The sequence below is a fragment of the Urtica dioica genome, chromosome 3 (genome assembly GCF_054948205.1).
Source record: "Urtica dioica subsp. dioica isolate 48M chromosome 3, U.dioica_male_clone48M_v1_H2, whole genome shotgun sequence".
Taxonomy (NCBI): domain Eukaryota; kingdom Viridiplantae; phylum Streptophyta; class Magnoliopsida; order Rosales; family Urticaceae; genus Urtica; species Urtica dioica.
In genome coordinates, this window is record NC_142758.1 from 49200860 (window position 1) to 49218990 (window position 18131).

At 36.6% G+C, this 18131-nt stretch overlaps 4 protein-coding genes and 2 long non-coding RNA genes across 6 annotated transcripts; all 6 read left to right on the forward strand.

Moving 5' to 3' along the window:
• Positions 1–983: 983 nt before the first annotated feature.
• LOC149403446 (uncharacterized) lies at positions 984–2205 on the forward strand. The gene is made up of 5 exons (XR_016295994.1): positions 984–1062; positions 1309–1437; positions 1550–1677; positions 1863–1922; positions 2035–2205. It is a non-coding gene; the product is annotated as an uncharacterized LOC149403446 (long non-coding RNA).
• A 536-nt stretch (positions 2206–2741) lies between these two features.
• LOC149403447 (uncharacterized) lies at positions 2742–7914 on the forward strand. Its single transcript, XM_089608697.1, has 5 exons — positions 2742–3597; positions 3706–7064; positions 7183–7315; positions 7739–7777; positions 7882–7914. The coding sequence occupies exons 1-3, from the start codon at positions 2742–2744 to the stop codon at positions 7189–7191; spliced, it is 4224 nt and encodes a 1407-aa protein (XP_089464823.1). The 3' UTR covers positions 7192–7315; positions 7739–7777; positions 7882–7914.
• Positions 7915–9138: 1224 nt separating this feature from the next.
• On the forward strand, positions 9139–10542 carry LOC149403448 (uncharacterized). The gene is made up of 3 exons (XR_016295993.1): positions 9139–9235; positions 9523–9668; positions 10068–10542. It is a non-coding gene; the product is annotated as an uncharacterized LOC149403448 (long non-coding RNA).
• A 39-nt stretch (positions 10543–10581) lies between these two features.
• Positions 10582–13140, forward strand: LOC149403449 (replication protein A 70 kDa DNA-binding subunit D-like). The gene is made up of 9 exons (XM_089608698.1): positions 10582–10746; positions 10824–11094; positions 11181–11280; positions 11383–11507; positions 11600–11681; positions 11792–11924; positions 12006–12166; positions 12268–12388; positions 12468–13140. Exons 1-9 carry the CDS (start codon positions 10582–10584, stop codon positions 12936–12938), a joined length of 1629 nt encoding a protein of 542 aa, XP_089464824.1. The 3' UTR covers positions 12939–13140.
• A 488-nt stretch (positions 13141–13628) lies between these two features.
• LOC149403450 (uncharacterized) lies at positions 13629–14318 on the forward strand. The gene is made up of 3 exons (XM_089608700.1): positions 13629–13655; positions 13778–14167; positions 14247–14318. The coding sequence occupies exons 1-3, from the start codon at positions 13629–13631 to the stop codon at positions 14316–14318; spliced, it is 489 nt and encodes a 162-aa protein (XP_089464826.1).
• Positions 14319–15371: 1053 nt separating this feature from the next.
• PSBY (photosystem II BY) lies at positions 15372–16263 on the forward strand. Its single transcript, XM_089609923.1, has one exon. It carries the CDS (start codon positions 15545–15547, stop codon positions 16088–16090), a length of 546 nt encoding a protein of 181 aa, XP_089466049.1. The 5' UTR covers positions 15372–15544; the 3' UTR covers positions 16091–16263.
• Positions 16264–18131: the final 1868 nt, after the last annotated feature.

Below are 18131 nucleotides of genomic sequence, written 5' to 3' on the forward strand. Positions count from 1 at the left end.
TGGATTTCATTCAAAACGACTGAAATTCAACGACTCTTTGCGCCGAAATCTGCTAGATGAGGTAAGTTTTCTTTAAAATACTTGATGTTACGTCTTGCCTTTTTCTTTTTTCGCACACTTAACGTCAAAATGCCAATGATATTACAATTTTTTGTCTCAAACGCTCAGCAATTGGTCTGGTCGAGTAAGGAAAAGCATATATGATATACAATTTAACCAAATATTTAGAACTAACATATACCTTAGTGGACGAAATATTCTGTAATAACTGCTAGCTATCTTCCTCACATAGAAGTTCCAAATTCGATATCTGACATGAAAATCACAATAGATGTATTGATTAGTATATTAATACAAGCATTATAACTGGATTACAGAAATAGTTCACAAACAAATACTTTTGACCTTGCTGGCGAAGCTGCATTGATTTCTTCAATCAAGACCTTAGCCTCCTCAGCAAATTCTTGGGCAAGGAAAAATTGCTTGTTGAGAATCTTAACTGGCATATCAAAATCTACAACAAAAGAAACCTTAACCACTCGCAAATAAATAACACTCAGCAGTTCATTGATAATTACAAAGTCAACTCTGTCTATGCCAGCACGTTTTTTTATGTCACCACATTTTCATTTTCTTGTTCAGCCCATCTACGAGCTTCAGCCAAACTTTTAGCCATATTCCCCACCTACATCCAGAAGTAACAAAGAAATTAGTATAGAAGTTTGCCACTGATACTATTTGAAGAGTAAAGAGTATTATAGAACTCACATAAACTGTTGCGTTTCCTTCAATTCTTGTATATAAACATTTCTCGAACAGGGGCTCTGAAAAATCTTACCAAAGCTCATAAGCCATTGTTCTGCATGTATCAAGCACATGGCGGGCTGTTATCTTTGCGTTGTTTCTTGTTGTTGGTTTATATGTGGGTGGGTATTATCGATTTTGAACTTATTGCTTACTGATGCCTTCTTCTTCTTTTTCGCAGATAATCTTGTTGGCCTTGGATTTCATTCAAAACCACTTAAATTCAACGACTCTTTGCGCCGAAATCTGCTAGATGAGGTATCTTATCTTTAAAATACTTGATATTACGTCTTGCCTTTTTTTTTTTCGCACACTTTACGCTAAATATAGAAGAACTCAGGCTGTCAGAAGATGCACGGAAAAAGAAAAGAAAGAGTCGATCGAAAGATCATTCAATTATTAATGACTGTGCTATTCCACTTGTTACTACGTCTATTACATCTAACATCAATACTACATGTCCTACTACTGAAATACTTGGTTGTCGTGACTTACCTTATTCAGCCGACTGGGTTTCGCAAAAAACTGAAAAGGGTCGTCGTGCCGCTGTCGCACGGAATGAGCGGGCGTTTTTATTAAATGAAAAAAGAAATAAGAAACGTCAGCTTGACTTGCCTCATTCGTCTGACTCAGGTATGGTTACCTAATAAATCATCATTTTATTGATCCTTTTTAAAAAATACCTTCTGGTTATTATATCTTGTGTATTGTCTTGATTATATCTGTTTTTTTTTTTCATTATCAGACGTAATTCCACAAAATTCCAATTACGAAGAACTTGCTCGTGCGGCTAGCGCGCGGAAGAAGAGGACCTTGTTGTTAAATGAAAAAAAAAAAAACGTCAACTTCTATTGTGCACCGCTGCTGACTCCGGTATGATTACCTAATAAATCTTGAATTTTTATCCTTTTTTAATATCTTGTTATTATTATCTTCTGTGTATACATACAGTTAATTTTTTTCAAAACTTCGGCTTCTATAGTTCTCTTAGAAACTGAGTACTCTTTTCTGCAACTAAACTTCTTTGTTTTTGCTACTTTTTCTTATATTTTTTGCAGATACAGTTCATGATATCAGCAATTGCACAGTCTCGCATTCTGGCAAGGTTGCTGACTCGGGTATGGTTACCTAATAAATCATCATTTTGTTGATCCTTTTTTAAAAAATATCTTCTTGTTATTATATCTTGTGTATTGTCTTGATTATATTAATCTACTTTTTTTTTATCAGATGTGATTCCACAAAATTCCGATTCCGAAAAACTTGCTTGTGCGGCTAACGCGCGGAAGAAGAGGACCTTGTTAAATGGAAAAAGAAATAAAAAACGTCAACTTCTTTTGTGCACGGCTGCTGACTCCGGTATGATTACGTAATAAATCTTGAAATTTTATCCTTTTTATAATATCTTGTTATTATTATCTCCTGTGTATTGTCTTGGTTAATTTTTTATTATTATTATTAGAATTATAGAGACTAAAGTATAAGCAATTCCTTTCTTAATCTAGAAACGTGCTTTTAATATTTGTTATGAATAAAAATCTGGTTTTGTCACTGGCATTTAAACTATTTAATATGAAGTCATGTGATTCTAATCATATAACTCATCGAATTATTAAATCAAGCTTCGTTGTGGTTTTAAAAGTTAATATCTTGTTATTATTATCTCCTGTGTATTGTCTTGCTTAATTTTTTTTATTATCAGAATTAATGTAACAATCATTTATACTTTTGACTTCTATATATACACGTATTTGTAATTTCAACTTATATTGCATACGTAATGTATTTAAAGTCTACAACTTAGCCTCACTAACATTCTTATGTGCCTCGCCTAACATCTTTCCTTTTAAGTAGTTTGCTCATCTTCTTCCCAAATTACCCAACCGAAAAAAAACAAAAGGAGAAGGACAGGTGGCTCTGAATTGAATATGATTCCTATGAGTTCTAGCAACCTTGAGCAGCCAACTGTTTGTGCGTTTTGTGGAGCGTTATTACTTCAGTTTGAAAGTAAGGTCTTTTGTTGCTCCAATGGAACTGTTACTTTGAAACTTAACGATGTACCTAATCAATTGTATGACTTATTCATATCTCCAACCGAGGAAGCACGCCAGTTCAAAAGATTCGCTCGAGTTTATAATAGTAGCTTCGCTTTCACTTCACTTGGGGTTAACTACGATAAAAAGTTGTGTGCAAAGAATAAAGGCATATATACTTTTCGAGTCCAAGGGCAAGTTCATCATACTATTAAGCAACTTATGCCAAAGAACGAACCTCCATCCTTTCTGCAACTGTACTTCTATGACACAGAGCATGAATTGGAAAATCGGTTACAGTTCTCCGATTGCTTGACCGTGGAGTTTCTTGCCAAGATACGTGATGTGCTGCAAATTAATCCATATTGTCAATTTTTTCGCAGTCTTAAAGATGCTCCAGACTTAGCGGATCTGAAAATCTCCATACGCTGTGATCCTGGGCTTGATCAAAGAGTTTACAATGCCCCTTCTGCATCTCAAGTTGCTGCCTTATGGGTTGACGAAGACTCGACTAACAGTGAGAGACTTCATGATATTCTTGTTTCAGCTCGCACCGGGGAAAATTATAGAATCAACTATTTTTTTGGGTGTTATGATCCTCTTCAATATCCTTTATTGTTCCCTCATGGAGATGCCGGTTGGCATAAGGGCATCAGTAGAGCTGAAAGAAGTGGAAATCGCAGAAACATTACTCATTCGTCTCTTCCTCATATGAACGAAATGGGTTCGATAGACGAGCTAATAGCAAACGAAACAGCAGGTATGATTGTTATGTGCATATTTAATATTCCAAACTTTTATGAACTTACTTTACAATATCTTTATTTGTTAACGTTATAATATTTTTATACACTGTTTTTTCTTTCAGCTCTAGCGAGTAATACAAGAGCTTCGGTTTCTTGTCGGGAGTACTACTGCTACAAGTTGCAAGTAAGGCCTTCGCAAAAGTCTTTGTTGCTGCATTCTGGTCGTTTGTTGCAGCAATACGTGGTTGACATGTACGTCAAAGTTGAGACGCAGAGGCTAGATTACTTTCGGCATAAACAAAGCGAAATCCGAGCAGATCTTTACCGCGGTATCGTAGATAGCTTGGGGATGGGTCGATCCAAGGGTCAAGATACTGGTAAAAGGGTTATTTTACCTGCTACGTTTACAGGTGGCCCGCGAGATATGCGCAGACGGTATATGGATGCTATGACATTAGTTCAAAGATTTGGAAAACCAGATGTGTTTTTGACAATGACATGTAATCCGAATTGGCCAGAGATCAAAGAGCAATTGGGAAGTACTGATTTAGCTCAAGATAGACCAGATTTATTATCTCGTGTCTTTAGAGCTAAAGTTGAGGAGTTGAAAGTTGATTTGATTAAGAGACGCATTTTTGGACCCGTCGCTGCGTATGTATACGTGATTGAGTTTCAGAAGAGAGGTCTTCCACATGCTCATTTCTTACTGATTCTCCAACAAAATTCAAAGCTTTCAAGTCCCGAAGACTACGATAATATTGTTTCTGCAGAAATCCCGAACCAAGAACGGCATCCTCATTTATACTCTCTTGTTGCAAAACACATGATGCATGGTCCTTGTGGCAATTTGAATCCAGGAAACGTCTGCATGAAACGTGATGGAAAATGCAAAAGTGGCTATCCAAAGTCATTTTGTTCTCATACGCAAAAGACTAAGGATGCTTATCCGATCTACCGCCGCCGAGATGATAGTCGGAAGCTTCGAATTCGTGGCCATTACTTAAACAATAGGTGGGTTGTTCCTTATAATCCTTATCTATTAGGAAAGTTTGATTGCCACATGAACGTAGAAGTTTGTTGTACCATCAAGGCTGTTAAATATCTCTACAAGTATGTGTACAAAGGCCATGATCGAGTGTGCTTCGCTGTTGGCCAAAATTTTGAACCTGACAGATTGAATGAAATAGATGTCTTCCAAACAGCTAGATGGGTTTCTCCGCCCGAAGCAACATGGAGGCTCTTTGGTTTTACTGTAAGTGAAATGCATCCTCCTATTTGCTCATTACAGCTCCACCTCCCAGAAGGCCAATATGTAACGTTTGACGACGACACTGATCTTCGCTCGCTGGTTGATGATGAAATGACTAAAAGGACAATGCTCACTGAATTTTTTCAAATGAATCAAAATGATGGAAAGGCAAAAACTTTGTTATATAGAGAATTTCCCGAGCACTTTGTTTGGAATAAGCGGGAAAAAATGTGGACTGAAAGGAAAAAAAAAACGGCCATCGGAAGAGTAGTTATGGCAAGCATTACTGAGGGAGAACGGTACTATATGCGCTTGCTACTGAATCACGTTACAGGACCAACGTCATTTGACAATCTAAAAACTGTAAATGGAGTTCAAACTACTACGTTTCGAGAAGCTGCTTTGTTGCATGGACTTCTTGATGGGGATGATAGTTATGAAGTATGTTTAAGGGAAGCTTCTCTATACCAAATGCCATGTGCTCTCCGCAGATTGTTTGCAACAATTCTTGTGTTCTGCAGTCCTCGTGACCCGCGGCTATTGTGGGTACTTTTCAAAGAATCGATGTGCGAAGACTATGCCAATGTTCATTCAGACCATCACGCAACAGAAGTTCGTGCGTTACAGAGCATCAACTCTATTCTTGAACCAATGGGAAAAAATGTGAACGATTATTTTCTCGTCGATTTTCAGGTTGATTCTGAATTTATTGACAATCCATCAAAGCTTATTTCAGAGGAAATGGAAATATGCATTTCGGAGGATGATATACATGCTATGGATAAATTGAATAGAGAGCAAAATTATGCATTTGACCAGATTATGCACAAAGTTTCTACGGAGGAGTCAGCTTTGTTTTTCATTGATGGTCCTGGTGGGACAGGAAAAACCTTCTTATACCGTGCATTGCTCACTGCTGTCAGGTCTAGGAACAAGATTGCCCTTGCAACTGCATCATCTGGGGTTGCAGCAGGTATATTGCCAGGTGGACGAACTGCTCATTCTAGATTTCGGATCCCGTTGCAAGTAGATGCCACCTCTAATTGCGGTGTGACGAAACAATCGCCTCTTGCTGAGCTGTTCAAATTATCGAAGTTAATAATATGGGACGAAGCTCCGATGATGCACCGACAAGCAATTGAAGTTGTTGATCGAATGTTGCGAGACGTGTGTGACTCTCCTTTACCTTTTGGTGGAAAAGTAGTTGTTCTAGGGGGTGATTTCCGCCAAGTGTTGCCGGTTGTGACAAAAGGTACTAAAAAAGATATTATAAATGCTAGCCTCGTTCATTCGCATTTGTGGAAATCATTTATCAAGGTCAAGCTGGTTCAGAATATGAGAGCAAGGTTAGATTCTTCTTTTTCAAGTTTCTTGCTCAGAGTTGGAGATGGCCAGGAACCATGTGACGATTCTGGGGAAATTAGTTTGCAAAACAATATGGTCATGCCATTTGTAGACGATGTTACATCTTTAAGCGAATTAATTGATGTAGTTTTTCCGAAGGATAAGTTATATTCTGATCAGCTGCATTTCATAATTAATCGAGTCATTCTAACACCTAAAAATGAATTCGTGGATCGAATAAACAACTTGCTGATGGATCGCTTCCCTGGAGATGTCGTCAAGTATTATAGCTTTGATGAACCCATTGATGCTGTGGACCAAAATTTTACTGAGGATTTCCTCAACACTTTGGTGCCTAACGGAATGCCTCCTCATGAATTGATCTTGAAAGAAAATTGTCCTGTTATGCTTTTACGGAATATCAACTCATCGGAAGGCTTGTGCAACGGAACAAGGTTAATTTGCAAACATTTCGAAAGAAATGTTATTCGTGCAGAAGTGGTTGGTGGTGATTATTCCGGGAAGATAGTTTTCCTGCCGAGGATTCCTTTTATCCCACTTGACACCAGCTCTTCTCCATTTCCTTTCAAGCGTAGACAATTTCCGATACGACCATGTTTTGCCATGACAATTAACAAAGCTCAAGGACAAACTTTGGACTATGTTGGATTGTATTTACCAGAGCCTGTGTTCTCTCACGGACAATTATATGTTGCTTTGTCGAGGGCTAGAACAGCTGATTCTATCAAAGTGCTTATAAAGCCAAATAACGATGAAAGTACTTCTCTTTATTGCACAAAGAACGTTGTTTATCGTGAAGTCTTAACTTCGGCGAATGCGGGTTCTGATTGCATACCTACACCTTCAGATACCCAAGTTGGGACTGATGTGAGTTTTGCTTACATCTTGTTTTTCTTCATTTTTTTTTTTAACAAACACACAAGTTGGAAAACTAATATATATGTCAAGTACTTCACATATGCCTCTTTCTTTTTCTCTTGGGCAGGAAGTTTAGAATACGATGTATGGCTCAAAGAAGAGGGAGAGACGCGAGATTGAGTGAGTTTTAGGGTTATGTAACTCAGACACAGAAGAGTCACCACCAGCATCAACAACCCACTATCTACCGTCAAATTCAGGCACGTTTTCTGAATTTTATTTGTTTCTTATTAGTATTATTTTTGTTTTGATGATCAAAGTTTTTTTAAAAAAAAAAAAAAGCAAAAGGATGTTGCTCGATTATGTCTTCTTTTCTTATTATCAGCCGTAATTTCAAACAATTCCAATTACCCACAACTTGCTTGTACGGCTAGCACGCGGAAGAAGAGGATGTTGTTTTTAAATGAAAAAAGAAATAAAAAATGTCCACTTCTATTGTGCATGGCTGCTGACTCCGTTATGCTTACGTAGTAAATTTTTTAAAATTTTTATCCTTTTTTTAAATATCTTGTTATTATTCTCATCGGCCGAACCGCTTCCGGTCCGACATCGGCTGCGCTTTTGCCGCGCCTTCGTGGTTAGTGCTATCCACTCTAATCTCCTTTAACGTTCGTCTTTGACAGCGATTTCGTTGCATTCGCGGCCTAAAAGCCCTCTCCTAGGTGAGTTTTTTTTTTTTTAAGTTATTGATGAGTATAGATTATCAGAGAAAGAACCTGGTTCTTAATCGACGGCAAATAATGTTTTCATTACAATTTCCTCGTAGGACTCCGACGAACGAAGCACTGACGCAACTCCCAGTCTAGTGCATCTTTTCTTTTCAACTATATATTTTTTTTCTTTCAAATAGTTGCTGTTAATTTATAAACCAGGGACACATGCAGAGAGCATATATATTAGGGACACAGCTAATATGGACTTTTTTTATGCAAATAATAATTATAATAATTAAACAACAATAAAGAAAATAAAACTCATGCTTGTTTAAGACAACGGTACCAAGATTTGAAAGTCGCATTAGCTGAGGATGTTGTATTGATATGCCTTCGACCAGGTTTACAAGATTTTTCAATACGTCAAGTCATATCAGAGAGAAAATCAACTCAATCCCATGCCCATAATGCTGTGTGGGTGAGTTTCTAATATTCCATTAATTTTCAACTATTATCTCATTCAACATGTTATGTACTTTGACTGCTGTAAACTGGAGTCATTTGAACTGGGGGGAAATTAAACTAGGTAGAATTGTACCTTGGCAGAGATCATGGTCTAAGTGACGGGATAATAGTGGTCTCTGCCCCCAACAGAAGTGAATGGTGTGTCGTTTGATTTATTGAAATGAATGTCAATTTATTGAAATTCATGTCAATAAATTGACATGAATGTCAATTTATTGACATTCATGTCAATATATTGACATTCATGTCAATTTATTGACATTCATGTCAATTTATTGACATTCATGTCAATTTATTGACATTCATGTCAATTAGGTCTTTGATCAGAAGTTTTTAAATTGTCATTTATGTCAATAAATTGACATTCATGTCAATATATTGACAAATATGTCAAGAAATTGACAATTTATTGACATATTTGTCTAGAAATTCTCATATATTATAAATTCTCATTATAATATAAATTCTCAATATATTGACATTCATGTGAATATAATATAAATGTATCAGAGATATGCTGTCCAGCGATCCTTATGTTGTTTTGACTCTTGGTCAACAGGTTTGTTGTTTCTCTTTTTGTCTTCCTGTCCCTGAGAATCATATAAATAGAAGTACTGCCCGCATTTGAAGTCCCTTTAGTGATTGCCATGAAAAAAGAAACATCCATTTTGGAGAAATATTTTTGCATTAGGATTAAATTTCAATATTAGTTTGATTTGTTTGCTCCTCCGGCTTCAGAGCTTGATGTCCCTAAATGTCTTCTTAGCATAGTTTTACATTTAGATGATCAATTGATGCAAAAAAAAAAAATGAATTGGTGATGATCAAGTGTTGTTGTTATTCTAGACCGTTCAAACAATCGTGATCAAAAGCAATTTGAATCCAGTATGGACCGAGGAACTCATGCTATCAGTTCCTCAGCATTTCAGAGCCTTAAAGTTGGTAAGCAAATTTATTTATTTATTTTTAAATAGTAGTGGAAAAAGAAATTATTATTCTAACGAGTAAGCGCCTTAATTATTTGTTTATGCATACAAACAATGTGATTAGATACCATTGAACAAATTGATGTTCAATATTCATTGATAAAATAGTCTGAAGGACAAGATTAATGGGTATTTGAGACACCACTTACAGTAAAAAAAATATCATAGTTAAAGTTGTGGGGTGATGAAGAAAATCATTTATGGCAATCTTAAAACGCAATATGGTTTTCGGTGTGGACACAGGGTTTTCAATCACGACACGTTTTCGGCGGATGACATAATGGGAGAGGCGGAGACGGAAAAGTCAAACAAGAGTTGACCCTCAAGCTCCAGAATGTCGAGTCCGGAGAAATAGAGCTAGAACTCGAGTGGATGCCTCTCGACCAGTAGTAAGCACTTGACTCCATATCCTTCTATAGGTCTTCTGCTGATTTTCGGACCAAAAATGCATTTTTTTTAAGTTTACCTAAAAGCTGTTGGTCTAGGAGTGTTATATTTAGTATCACTATTTTATCAAAAACGTTTTGCTGACTAGGAGTGTTATATTTATTTAGTATTGCTATTTATCATAATTGTGTGCTATCTTTGATGATCAATTTGCTACTTTCCATAGTTTAGTTACATTCACATAAGGGATGTTACTGTTGCTGGTTAGTTCTAATATATTTATTGTCATGTCACTTCAATCAATTAGAATACCAAGAGTCAATCAATTAGAATACCAAGAGGCACCAAAGTAGACATCAGAGTAGAATATTAATAGACAGTATGTTTGTTTTATTACACAGCTTCTTCTATAAATACACAAGTCCAGCTCCATCTAAATACCCCTTCTAATACCAATTTCAGCTAAAATAGTATCTTCTCTTCTGCTCTCCACATGATGACTTCAAGGTTAGTATCTTCTTCTTCAAATTTTAATATTCACAAACAATAACACATGTACTGTGATGCTTACTTGAAACTGTTCAAGTAGTATAGCTTATGAATTCTATATCCATTTTTTATGAGCTTTAAAATATATGGTTCTGAAACAAGTAAAACATATTTATTTTAATCAATTTTTTACTTCAACGTTAGTATCTTTTTCCTCATATTTTAATATTCACAAACAATAAGACATACTGTGATGCTTACTGAAAATTGTTTAATTAGTATAGCTTATGAATTCTATATCCATTTTTTAATCCATTAGTATAGATTATGAATTCTATATCCATTAGTATAGCTTATGGTTCTGGAACAGTAAAAACAATTTATTTTAATCATTTTTTTTACATTCTCTTCCATTCTTCTTTGTAAATGTGCAGTTATGAAACTGCCTCAAAAAAATTTAAGTTGATACCTAAAATACAAAAAGATGAACTGGGCTGGACATCGAAAGTCGTTGTTGCTGAAAAGACAACCCCCCGTTCCTCAACTCGAAGCCCTGTCAAATACCAATCGTTGATCTTAGTAGACCCGCAGGTTTTTCATCTTTCTTAACAAACGTTATTAACGAATATTCTCTGCTATATTTAGCTTCGCTATTGATTTTGTCACAGGGAAACAAAATACGGGCAGTGATATTTGATTCAGCGATTACAGCTTTCCAAAACAAGCTCCAGCTGACTAAAACATATCTCATCTCGAATGCATCTGTTAAGGAAGCAAAGGCAGAGTACAAACAACGACATGACGAGCTGTACTGGACTCTAAATTCACGAACAACAATTCAAGAAGTAGAAGAAAACCATGCAACCTTATTGGAATCAACTTACAACTTCACTCCTTTCTCAGATCTTCAAATTCATATGGACAAAGTGTCACATATTAGTAATACATGCTTACAACCTGTGGTTTTTTTTTTCACTTTCAAAAATCTGTTTCACTGTAACATAATTGACAAAATAAATGTGCAGATATCCTCGCTGCTGCTATAGACATTCGTCCAAAGAGGAAAATCCAGACAAGATCCTCTACCGCTAGCGCAATACAAGAAGTGGTTCTTCTGAATGCAAAGTAAGAATTTGAAACTTCTGAAATTACATATGTAAGTGTGTACTGTACTTGCTGATTGACATAAGTATGAATAATGACTCTTTTGTTATTTCATTACCGGAGGTTTCAAACCATGACGTTAACGATGTGGGATTCTTTCACTACAAATGAATGTGAAACACTCTCAAACATTATTCATAGAAGGCCAATTATTGCTGCCATTCAATTACAAGTTGTTTCTCACAATGGTTAGTTCACCAATAATAAAATCCTTATATGTATGTATCTAAAAATAGCTTTGAGAAATTTGCAATGTTTATATGTGTTTTTTTTATTTCAGGAGCTGTTAGTGTTCAAACGAAACCTACGACATGCTTCGTCATTGAGCCTGAATTCGACATCGCAAAGCAGCTTCGCGGATGGTCTAATTTCTTACACAACACACATGCCACAGATTTTAAATCTATTTTTTCTTTAAGTTCATGTTCTGTTTATTTTTTTTACCTCATCTCTTTCCATTTACTCTAAACAGGATCATCGACAACTCTAAAAAAATTGCTGATCTGATCGACGACAAAAGCTATGACGCTTTATCCATTCCACTTCGTCCTCCTCCTGATGATCAAATTATTCCAATCAGCCATGTGCATGATATGGCTCTGATGGTATGAATGCTTAGACATGTTTTATCATATTTTTTTTAATTTACATATACATATATTAGACATGTTTCCCTTTATCTACAGAGGTCGGCATTTTGGGTGAAGGGCAAGCTAAAAGTTACAGACTTTAAACAACCATTTTGGTACGTTTCTTGCGAAAGATGTCACAGAGCAACTGGATCAGTTTTACAAACCCTGTTCGAATGTCTTTTCTGTGATACTCCACAAGCAAGAGCTATTCCCTGGTTCGACCAACTAACTTTCGTATTTCCTTTATACAAATAACGAACACTTCTTGACTCTCTGCGGTAATAAACAAATAACACATTATTCTACTATGTTCTAGGCCTAGAATTGAAGTGGATATAGAAGACTCAACAGGGCTCATATCAGCTACTCTCTTTGGACAAACTGCTGAAAACATATTCTCATGTCTAACAACGGACATCGTCAATGCAACATCGATGGTAAGTCACAAAGTTGACCAAACTTCATATTCTTTTAGTACAGCTGTATGACTTATTCATGTTTGTATTTCTTAATTAGGCTCTTAATCAAGCACCTCCACAGTCCTTTTTTGAGCTGCCACACAAGAACAACTTCCTTGTGTATATCAAAGCTCCAAAAAATGATATGCCTACTGCCATGAGAACAAAGTTCACGGTTGTTTTTGCTGCTGAAGAAACTAAAGACATTGGACATGACACTCTGCCCAATATCTCAACATCTGCTGCACTCATCGAACATGAGTCAGAAAAACAAGATAATCCAGTCATTATTCCAACTCAGACAAAAGACGCAGAATCAAATGAACTTTCCGTTCAAAAATCCGTTGAGAAATATAAACTCATATCTACACCATCCCAACCTGAGGCACAACAAAGTGACGGTCACTCCTCCAAGGTCGGTGCTTCTAACCGTGAAGATCTCAACACCAAGCTCAAAAAGAAGCCAAAAATCGAAAAAAAAAAACAAATTGAAGTGTTACTTTTGTTGAAATCAAACTATGGTTTTTGATGACATACCCTCAAATCACTCTTTGTGATTATAGCTATATTATGTGGGCTGCTTTTGAAGTTTTTTTTTGGATATTGTATTATCTAAATGTTTCTCTTATCAATCTAAATTTTCCAGCCATGTCGAAATCAACTTGTTTGATGTATTTTGAACAACATTTTGAACTTCAAAATGACCAATATATATTTATATGTTCAAGGTATTTAAAGTCTCTGTTATGGCGTCATTTTTCGTATGAGAAAAACGATAATCCAAATGCAAAAACGACAATCAAACGTCATTTTTGTAGATGAACGTCATTTACAAATATATATTAATTGGTAAATGCATACTTTTCCCAAAAATTTCATCAACGGTTTGGATTTCTTCGAACTTGCTCGTTTTCATTTTACGATCATTCGCGCGTAGCGCGTAGCTATTACTAGTACTTGTAGAAATATCAAAGATAAATAAGGTGATGACGTGGCAAATTTTAGCTATGTTATAAATCAATTAGTTGTAATGGCAAATTGTATATTTGTTTTTCAATTGTTATACTAAATAATTGGTTATCCTAGTCAACCCATATTTAACACAATAAATATTAGGGTAATATAGCTAAATAGCCTCCTATAAATATGGAGTTTTGGATATGGCCAACATTTTGTTAATTTCGGGTAAATGGCTAGCCCAATTTATTTACACACACAAATGTACCATAATGTCCTCACTGCAGCAGTTTCTCTATATAAACCGATCCCGCCCAAAAAGCCTACAAAATATATTAATTAATTAAATATTAAGGCTAATAACTACCTCATTTATTGAGGCCATTTAACGCTCTGTAATTAATACCGAAGATAAACGAAATCTTCTCTGATACAAACGCGAATGGCAACACGAAATCCCCAACCGATGCAAAAGCAGGAGGCAAAAGGTCGGCCGTCGCGAGGGAAAAGGTGTTTTGGACACAACCGGTTCGCTCTTGCAAATTCATTTGCACAATATTGACATTCATTTTTTTTGTTTTTTTCTCTTTGAATCTGAGTGCGCAGAATAAAAGCCAGACGTACAGGGACAGAGCGGCCGAGAGGAGAGCCTTGCACGGCGCTTTCAGCGTTGCTCCGGGACAAGACGGTGACAGTGAAAGTGGTCTCCGATCGGAGGAAGCCGCGGCTCAGGCTTTGGACATGTCGTTCGGGGCCGGAAGTTACGCCAGAAAACTTTTGGAAGGCATGGGATGGAAGCAGGTAAATAATGAATCGCTAACTGTGGTTTACTTCAACAAAGTCTGATCAGTGTCTCTGGTTTTTTTTCTTTTTCCCTTAGGGTGAGGCATTTGGAAAGAGTATGAAAGGTTTGGTTGAACCGATTCAAGCCGAAGGAAATATTGGGGAGTGAATGATTTTACTTTCTTTTTTTTTCAGTGTGAAGACCGTGTGGGCCCAAAGAGGAAATCAATTAACATCAGAAATCAATTAACAGACAATAAGCTGTCAAAATCAATTAACAGACAATAAGTTGTGAAACTAGTCATGTTAATGGACAATAAAACAAAATTCATTTACAGGTTATTTGTATTGTAAATAAGCTGACAAATCAATTAACAACAGATAACGTGAAAATTACCATTATCGTGAAATATTTATAATACAAAAAACTGGACGTTTACAGTGCTGTTTATAGCATCATGGTATACTAAATTCTAAAATAAATTGCCACCAGATTGAATGAAATATTTTCGCTCATTATGAATCAAATAAACTCTATAACTGCTAATAAGATATGGACTAAAATTATCCCGCCAGAATTATAGAAAGTAAGTCTCAATAACTTCTCGCACATTTTTCTCAAACCAAATCCAAAAAAATCGGGATTAGAATAACTACTATTTATTCAGTTAATAATCACGTAATTAATAAGGGCTGAATAACTACTTCCCTATTTTATTTATTTTTAAAAATCAAAAACTGCTGAATAACTAATAAGTCACGTCAATTAATAAGGGCAATTTAGTAACAAAAAAGCAGTTAATTTCCTGCCACGTAGGCGCAATGGCCATTTACAAAAAATTAACCAAACGTTGGCTAAAACTCAATTGCCACTGTTTTTAAGGCTTATCTAGCCAATTTTTTTGTAAATATTAATGGATTTCAACGTTTAACCTTAAACAAAAGCTGAAATCAACGGAAGTCACTAAAAAGAACAGTTTCATACCATTTCCACTAGTCAAACGTAAAGAATAATTCCTTTAATACTTGTCAGTGGAAGTAAATTTTCATTTCTATAAATTGACCGGTAACGTATGAAATTTCACCACATTTTCATTCCAAATGGCTGGGTTAACTTAACTCGGTATCTCTTTAGACAAAAGTAAACTAATTAACAAATAATTATATATAAACAAAAGTCCAAAAACGATAAGAGAGATTGAATGGGGCACAAAAACATGAGGCTTAAATCTCTCCAAAATCACTCTCTTTGGATAAGAAATAAGAATCCCATTTCCCATTGGCCACCACTCACACCTCTTTTCATCGCTTCACTCACTCAACACACACTCTTCATCTAAACAAAATCCCCAAATCTCTCTCTCTCTCTCTCTCTAGAGCTATCTCAGATCATCAATGGCCGCCACAACAATGGCAACAATGTCACTCCTCAACGCCAAGTGCGTCGTCACACCAAAGACCGCCGTCAAGCTCGCCGCCGCTTCGCCGCCGAAGATCTCCGTCCAAAACTCTCTGATCCAGAAGCTTCCGGCGATGGCGGTGCTCGCGGCTCTCGGCGCGTGCGAGCCCGCGGTCGCCGCGCAGCAGATCGCCGACGTGGCCGCCGCGGCGGCGGAGGGAGACAACCGAGGCCTGGCTCTCCTCCTTCCGGTGGCTCCGGCGATAGGCTGGGTTCTGTACAACATCTTTCAGCCGGCGCTGAACCAGCTCAACCGCATGAGGGAGTCCAAGGGCGCCATCGCCGCCGCGGGGCTCGGCGGCCTCTCCGCGCTCGGGCTGATCTACTCGCCGGAGGCCGAGGCCGCCGCCGAAGCCGCCGCCGCCGGAGGAGACAACAGAGGGACTCTCTTGCTCGTCGTGATCGCGCCGGCGATCGGCTGGGTTCTGTACAACATTCTTCAGCCGGCGTTGAACCAGCTCAACAAAATGAGGTCCGAATGAAATCGAAAACTGAAATTGAATTGATGATCTTCATCGCTCTATAATTAAATACTAGGGTTTTGTGTTGTCTTTTTTTTTTCTTCCCCTTTTCTTCTTCTTCTTCTTCTCTGTGTAATTGATTCCACCAAAAACTTCTCTTGTTAATGAAATCGAGAATTGATTTTATATTTATATATCCCATTCCCATGCGTTTGTATGTATAATGATTTGTTGATCAAACGACAATCCTATCTAAACGACTGAGTCTGTGGTGTCGTTTTATCACGGTGGTGAATAAAACGACAATCCGATTTGTTGATCATATTATAAACTAAATTATTATTAGCCGGCGTTAATGTTTTTCTCTCTCTCGTCGTTCTTCAGTTCACTCCGTCTCATCTCTCATCTCTCTCTCTCTCTCTGTCAGCTTTCTCTCTCTAAATGCCCTCAGTCTCACTCTCATCTCGTCGTCTCCGAGAAGACACGAATCCAGATTTGTAAGTCTCACATCTCTCTTGTCTTCTTCTTCTTCTTGGACTCGTTGCTCGGCTTCGACTGTGGAAGAAGAAGAAGAAGGCGATCCAATCCAACCCACTTCCATCGCTGACGAATCTGTCAAGTTTTCTGAGAGGTATAATAAATTTACGCAAATGATTCAAGTTTTATTACAAATTTCATTATTTCCACGAAATGGCTTGAGGTATAAGAAAATGTTTAATTTAGTTTTGAAGGCAATTTAGGAGTGTGCACGGGATAGTTTGGTCTCAAACCAAAATCGGACAAAACTAATTAAGATCGTACTGGACTACATAAAAAAAAAAAAAAAAATGTGCTTGTTTGTTCTTCACCATAACCACGACGAAGATCGGGTTCACCTGCTCTCACGAGTCCCAGATTTTGTGAAGATTTAATGATATTAACGTCAATAACGTGCAAAATTTATTGACATCAATATCAATAAATTTGGAAACGTGAGTTCTTGAAGAACCCAGATTCTGGAAATATTTTTGAAGATTCTAGACATTTCTTTGAAGATTTATTGACATCCATATCAATAAATTGACAAAGATGTCAATAAATCTTCAAATGAATTCCCAGATTTTCTAACGACAAAAAATTTCTGGATTGCATAAAAACTTAGGAAAATACCTCAAATGCATTTCCTTAAAACCCATGTTGTGATCTCGAACTTTGAAATGAAAACAAATATAAAAAAAATAATGAAAAAATGAAAATAAACGAAAGTAAAGGAAAATGAGAACGATGTAAACACCAGATTTTCCAGAATTTTTTTTTTTTGTAATGTCGACAATGTCAATAAATCAGATAAATTATTGACGACCATGTAAATAAACTAGACAAACCAAATGTAATATATATATAAAAAAAAAGATATTTTATTTAGGGTATTTTTGTACCAACAAATATAAGGAAGTCATACTTTTGAACTAAGTTTGACATATTAGATTTTGGTCCAAAAGTATTGAGGATGTTATAGTTTAGGAATAATCTCTATATTAAACTCAAACATACTATATACAACTCAAACTATAAAGTTCAAATATTTGAAACTGGACTTAAATGTAGTGTTTAAGACCAATTTTAAAAATCGGATCAAACTGGACTAGGAAAACCATTTTAGACCATACCAACGGTTAAAAAACTGAATGTTCGGATAGATTTATATTTTTTCCGAAGATTTTGCGCACCCTACCCACGAAATTTGGGGCACACACCGACAATTTCTAGGTGCATTGATGAAACCAAACTAGACTCTTAACATTTGGTTGACAGTGCTTGCGAGGCGTGTGGAAGAGGGGAAGTAGAAAAAGGATGCAACCGCAAGGGAACAATCCAAGGAGGAATAGCCACGATCCCTGGTTTTGGTTGGTGGCCGATCAAGGCGTATAGACCTTGTCCAGGATTTTTGGCCGCTGGGGGTCGATATCAGAGACAAGGCCAAAGTATGGACGAGGTTGTCTCTGGAAGGGGAAAATGAGATTTATTTTTGGATTCTATAGGTCTCAAATTACATCAAGGTAAAAAAAATAAAATCTAAAGT

Coding starts and splice junctions, on each gene's coding strand:
- LOC149403447 (XM_089608697.1), top strand. CDS start 2,742: ATGAGTTCTAGCAACCTTGAGCAGCCAACTGTTTGTGCGTTTTGTGGA. Junction 3,598..3,705: donor AATAGCAAACGAAACAGCAG/GTATGATTGTTA, acceptor TTTTTCTTTCAG/CTCTAGCGAGTAATACAAGA.
- LOC149403449 (XM_089608698.1), top strand. CDS start 10,582: ATGTGCAGTTATGAAACTGCCTCAAAAAAATTTAAGTTGATACCTAAA. Junction 11,508..11,599: donor ACAAGTTGTTTCTCACAATG/GTTAGTTCACCA, acceptor TTTTTATTTCAG/GAGCTGTTAGTGTTCAAACG. Junction 12,167..12,267: donor CAAGCAAGAGCTATTCCCTG/GTTCGACCAACT, acceptor ACTATGTTCTAG/GCCTAGAATTGAAGTGGATA.
- LOC149403450 (XM_089608700.1), top strand. CDS start 13,629: ATGTACCATAATGTCCTCACTGCAGCA. Junction 13,656..13,777: donor ATAATGTCCTCACTGCAGCA/GTTTCTCTATAT, acceptor TTAATACCGAAG/ATAAACGAAATCTTCTCTGA. Junction 14,168..14,246: donor AAGGCATGGGATGGAAGCAG/GTAAATAATGAA, acceptor TTTTTCCCTTAG/GGTGAGGCATTTGGAAAGAG.
- PSBY (XM_089609923.1), top strand. CDS start 15,545: ATGGCCGCCACAACAATGGCAACAATGTCACTCCTCAACGCCAAGTGC.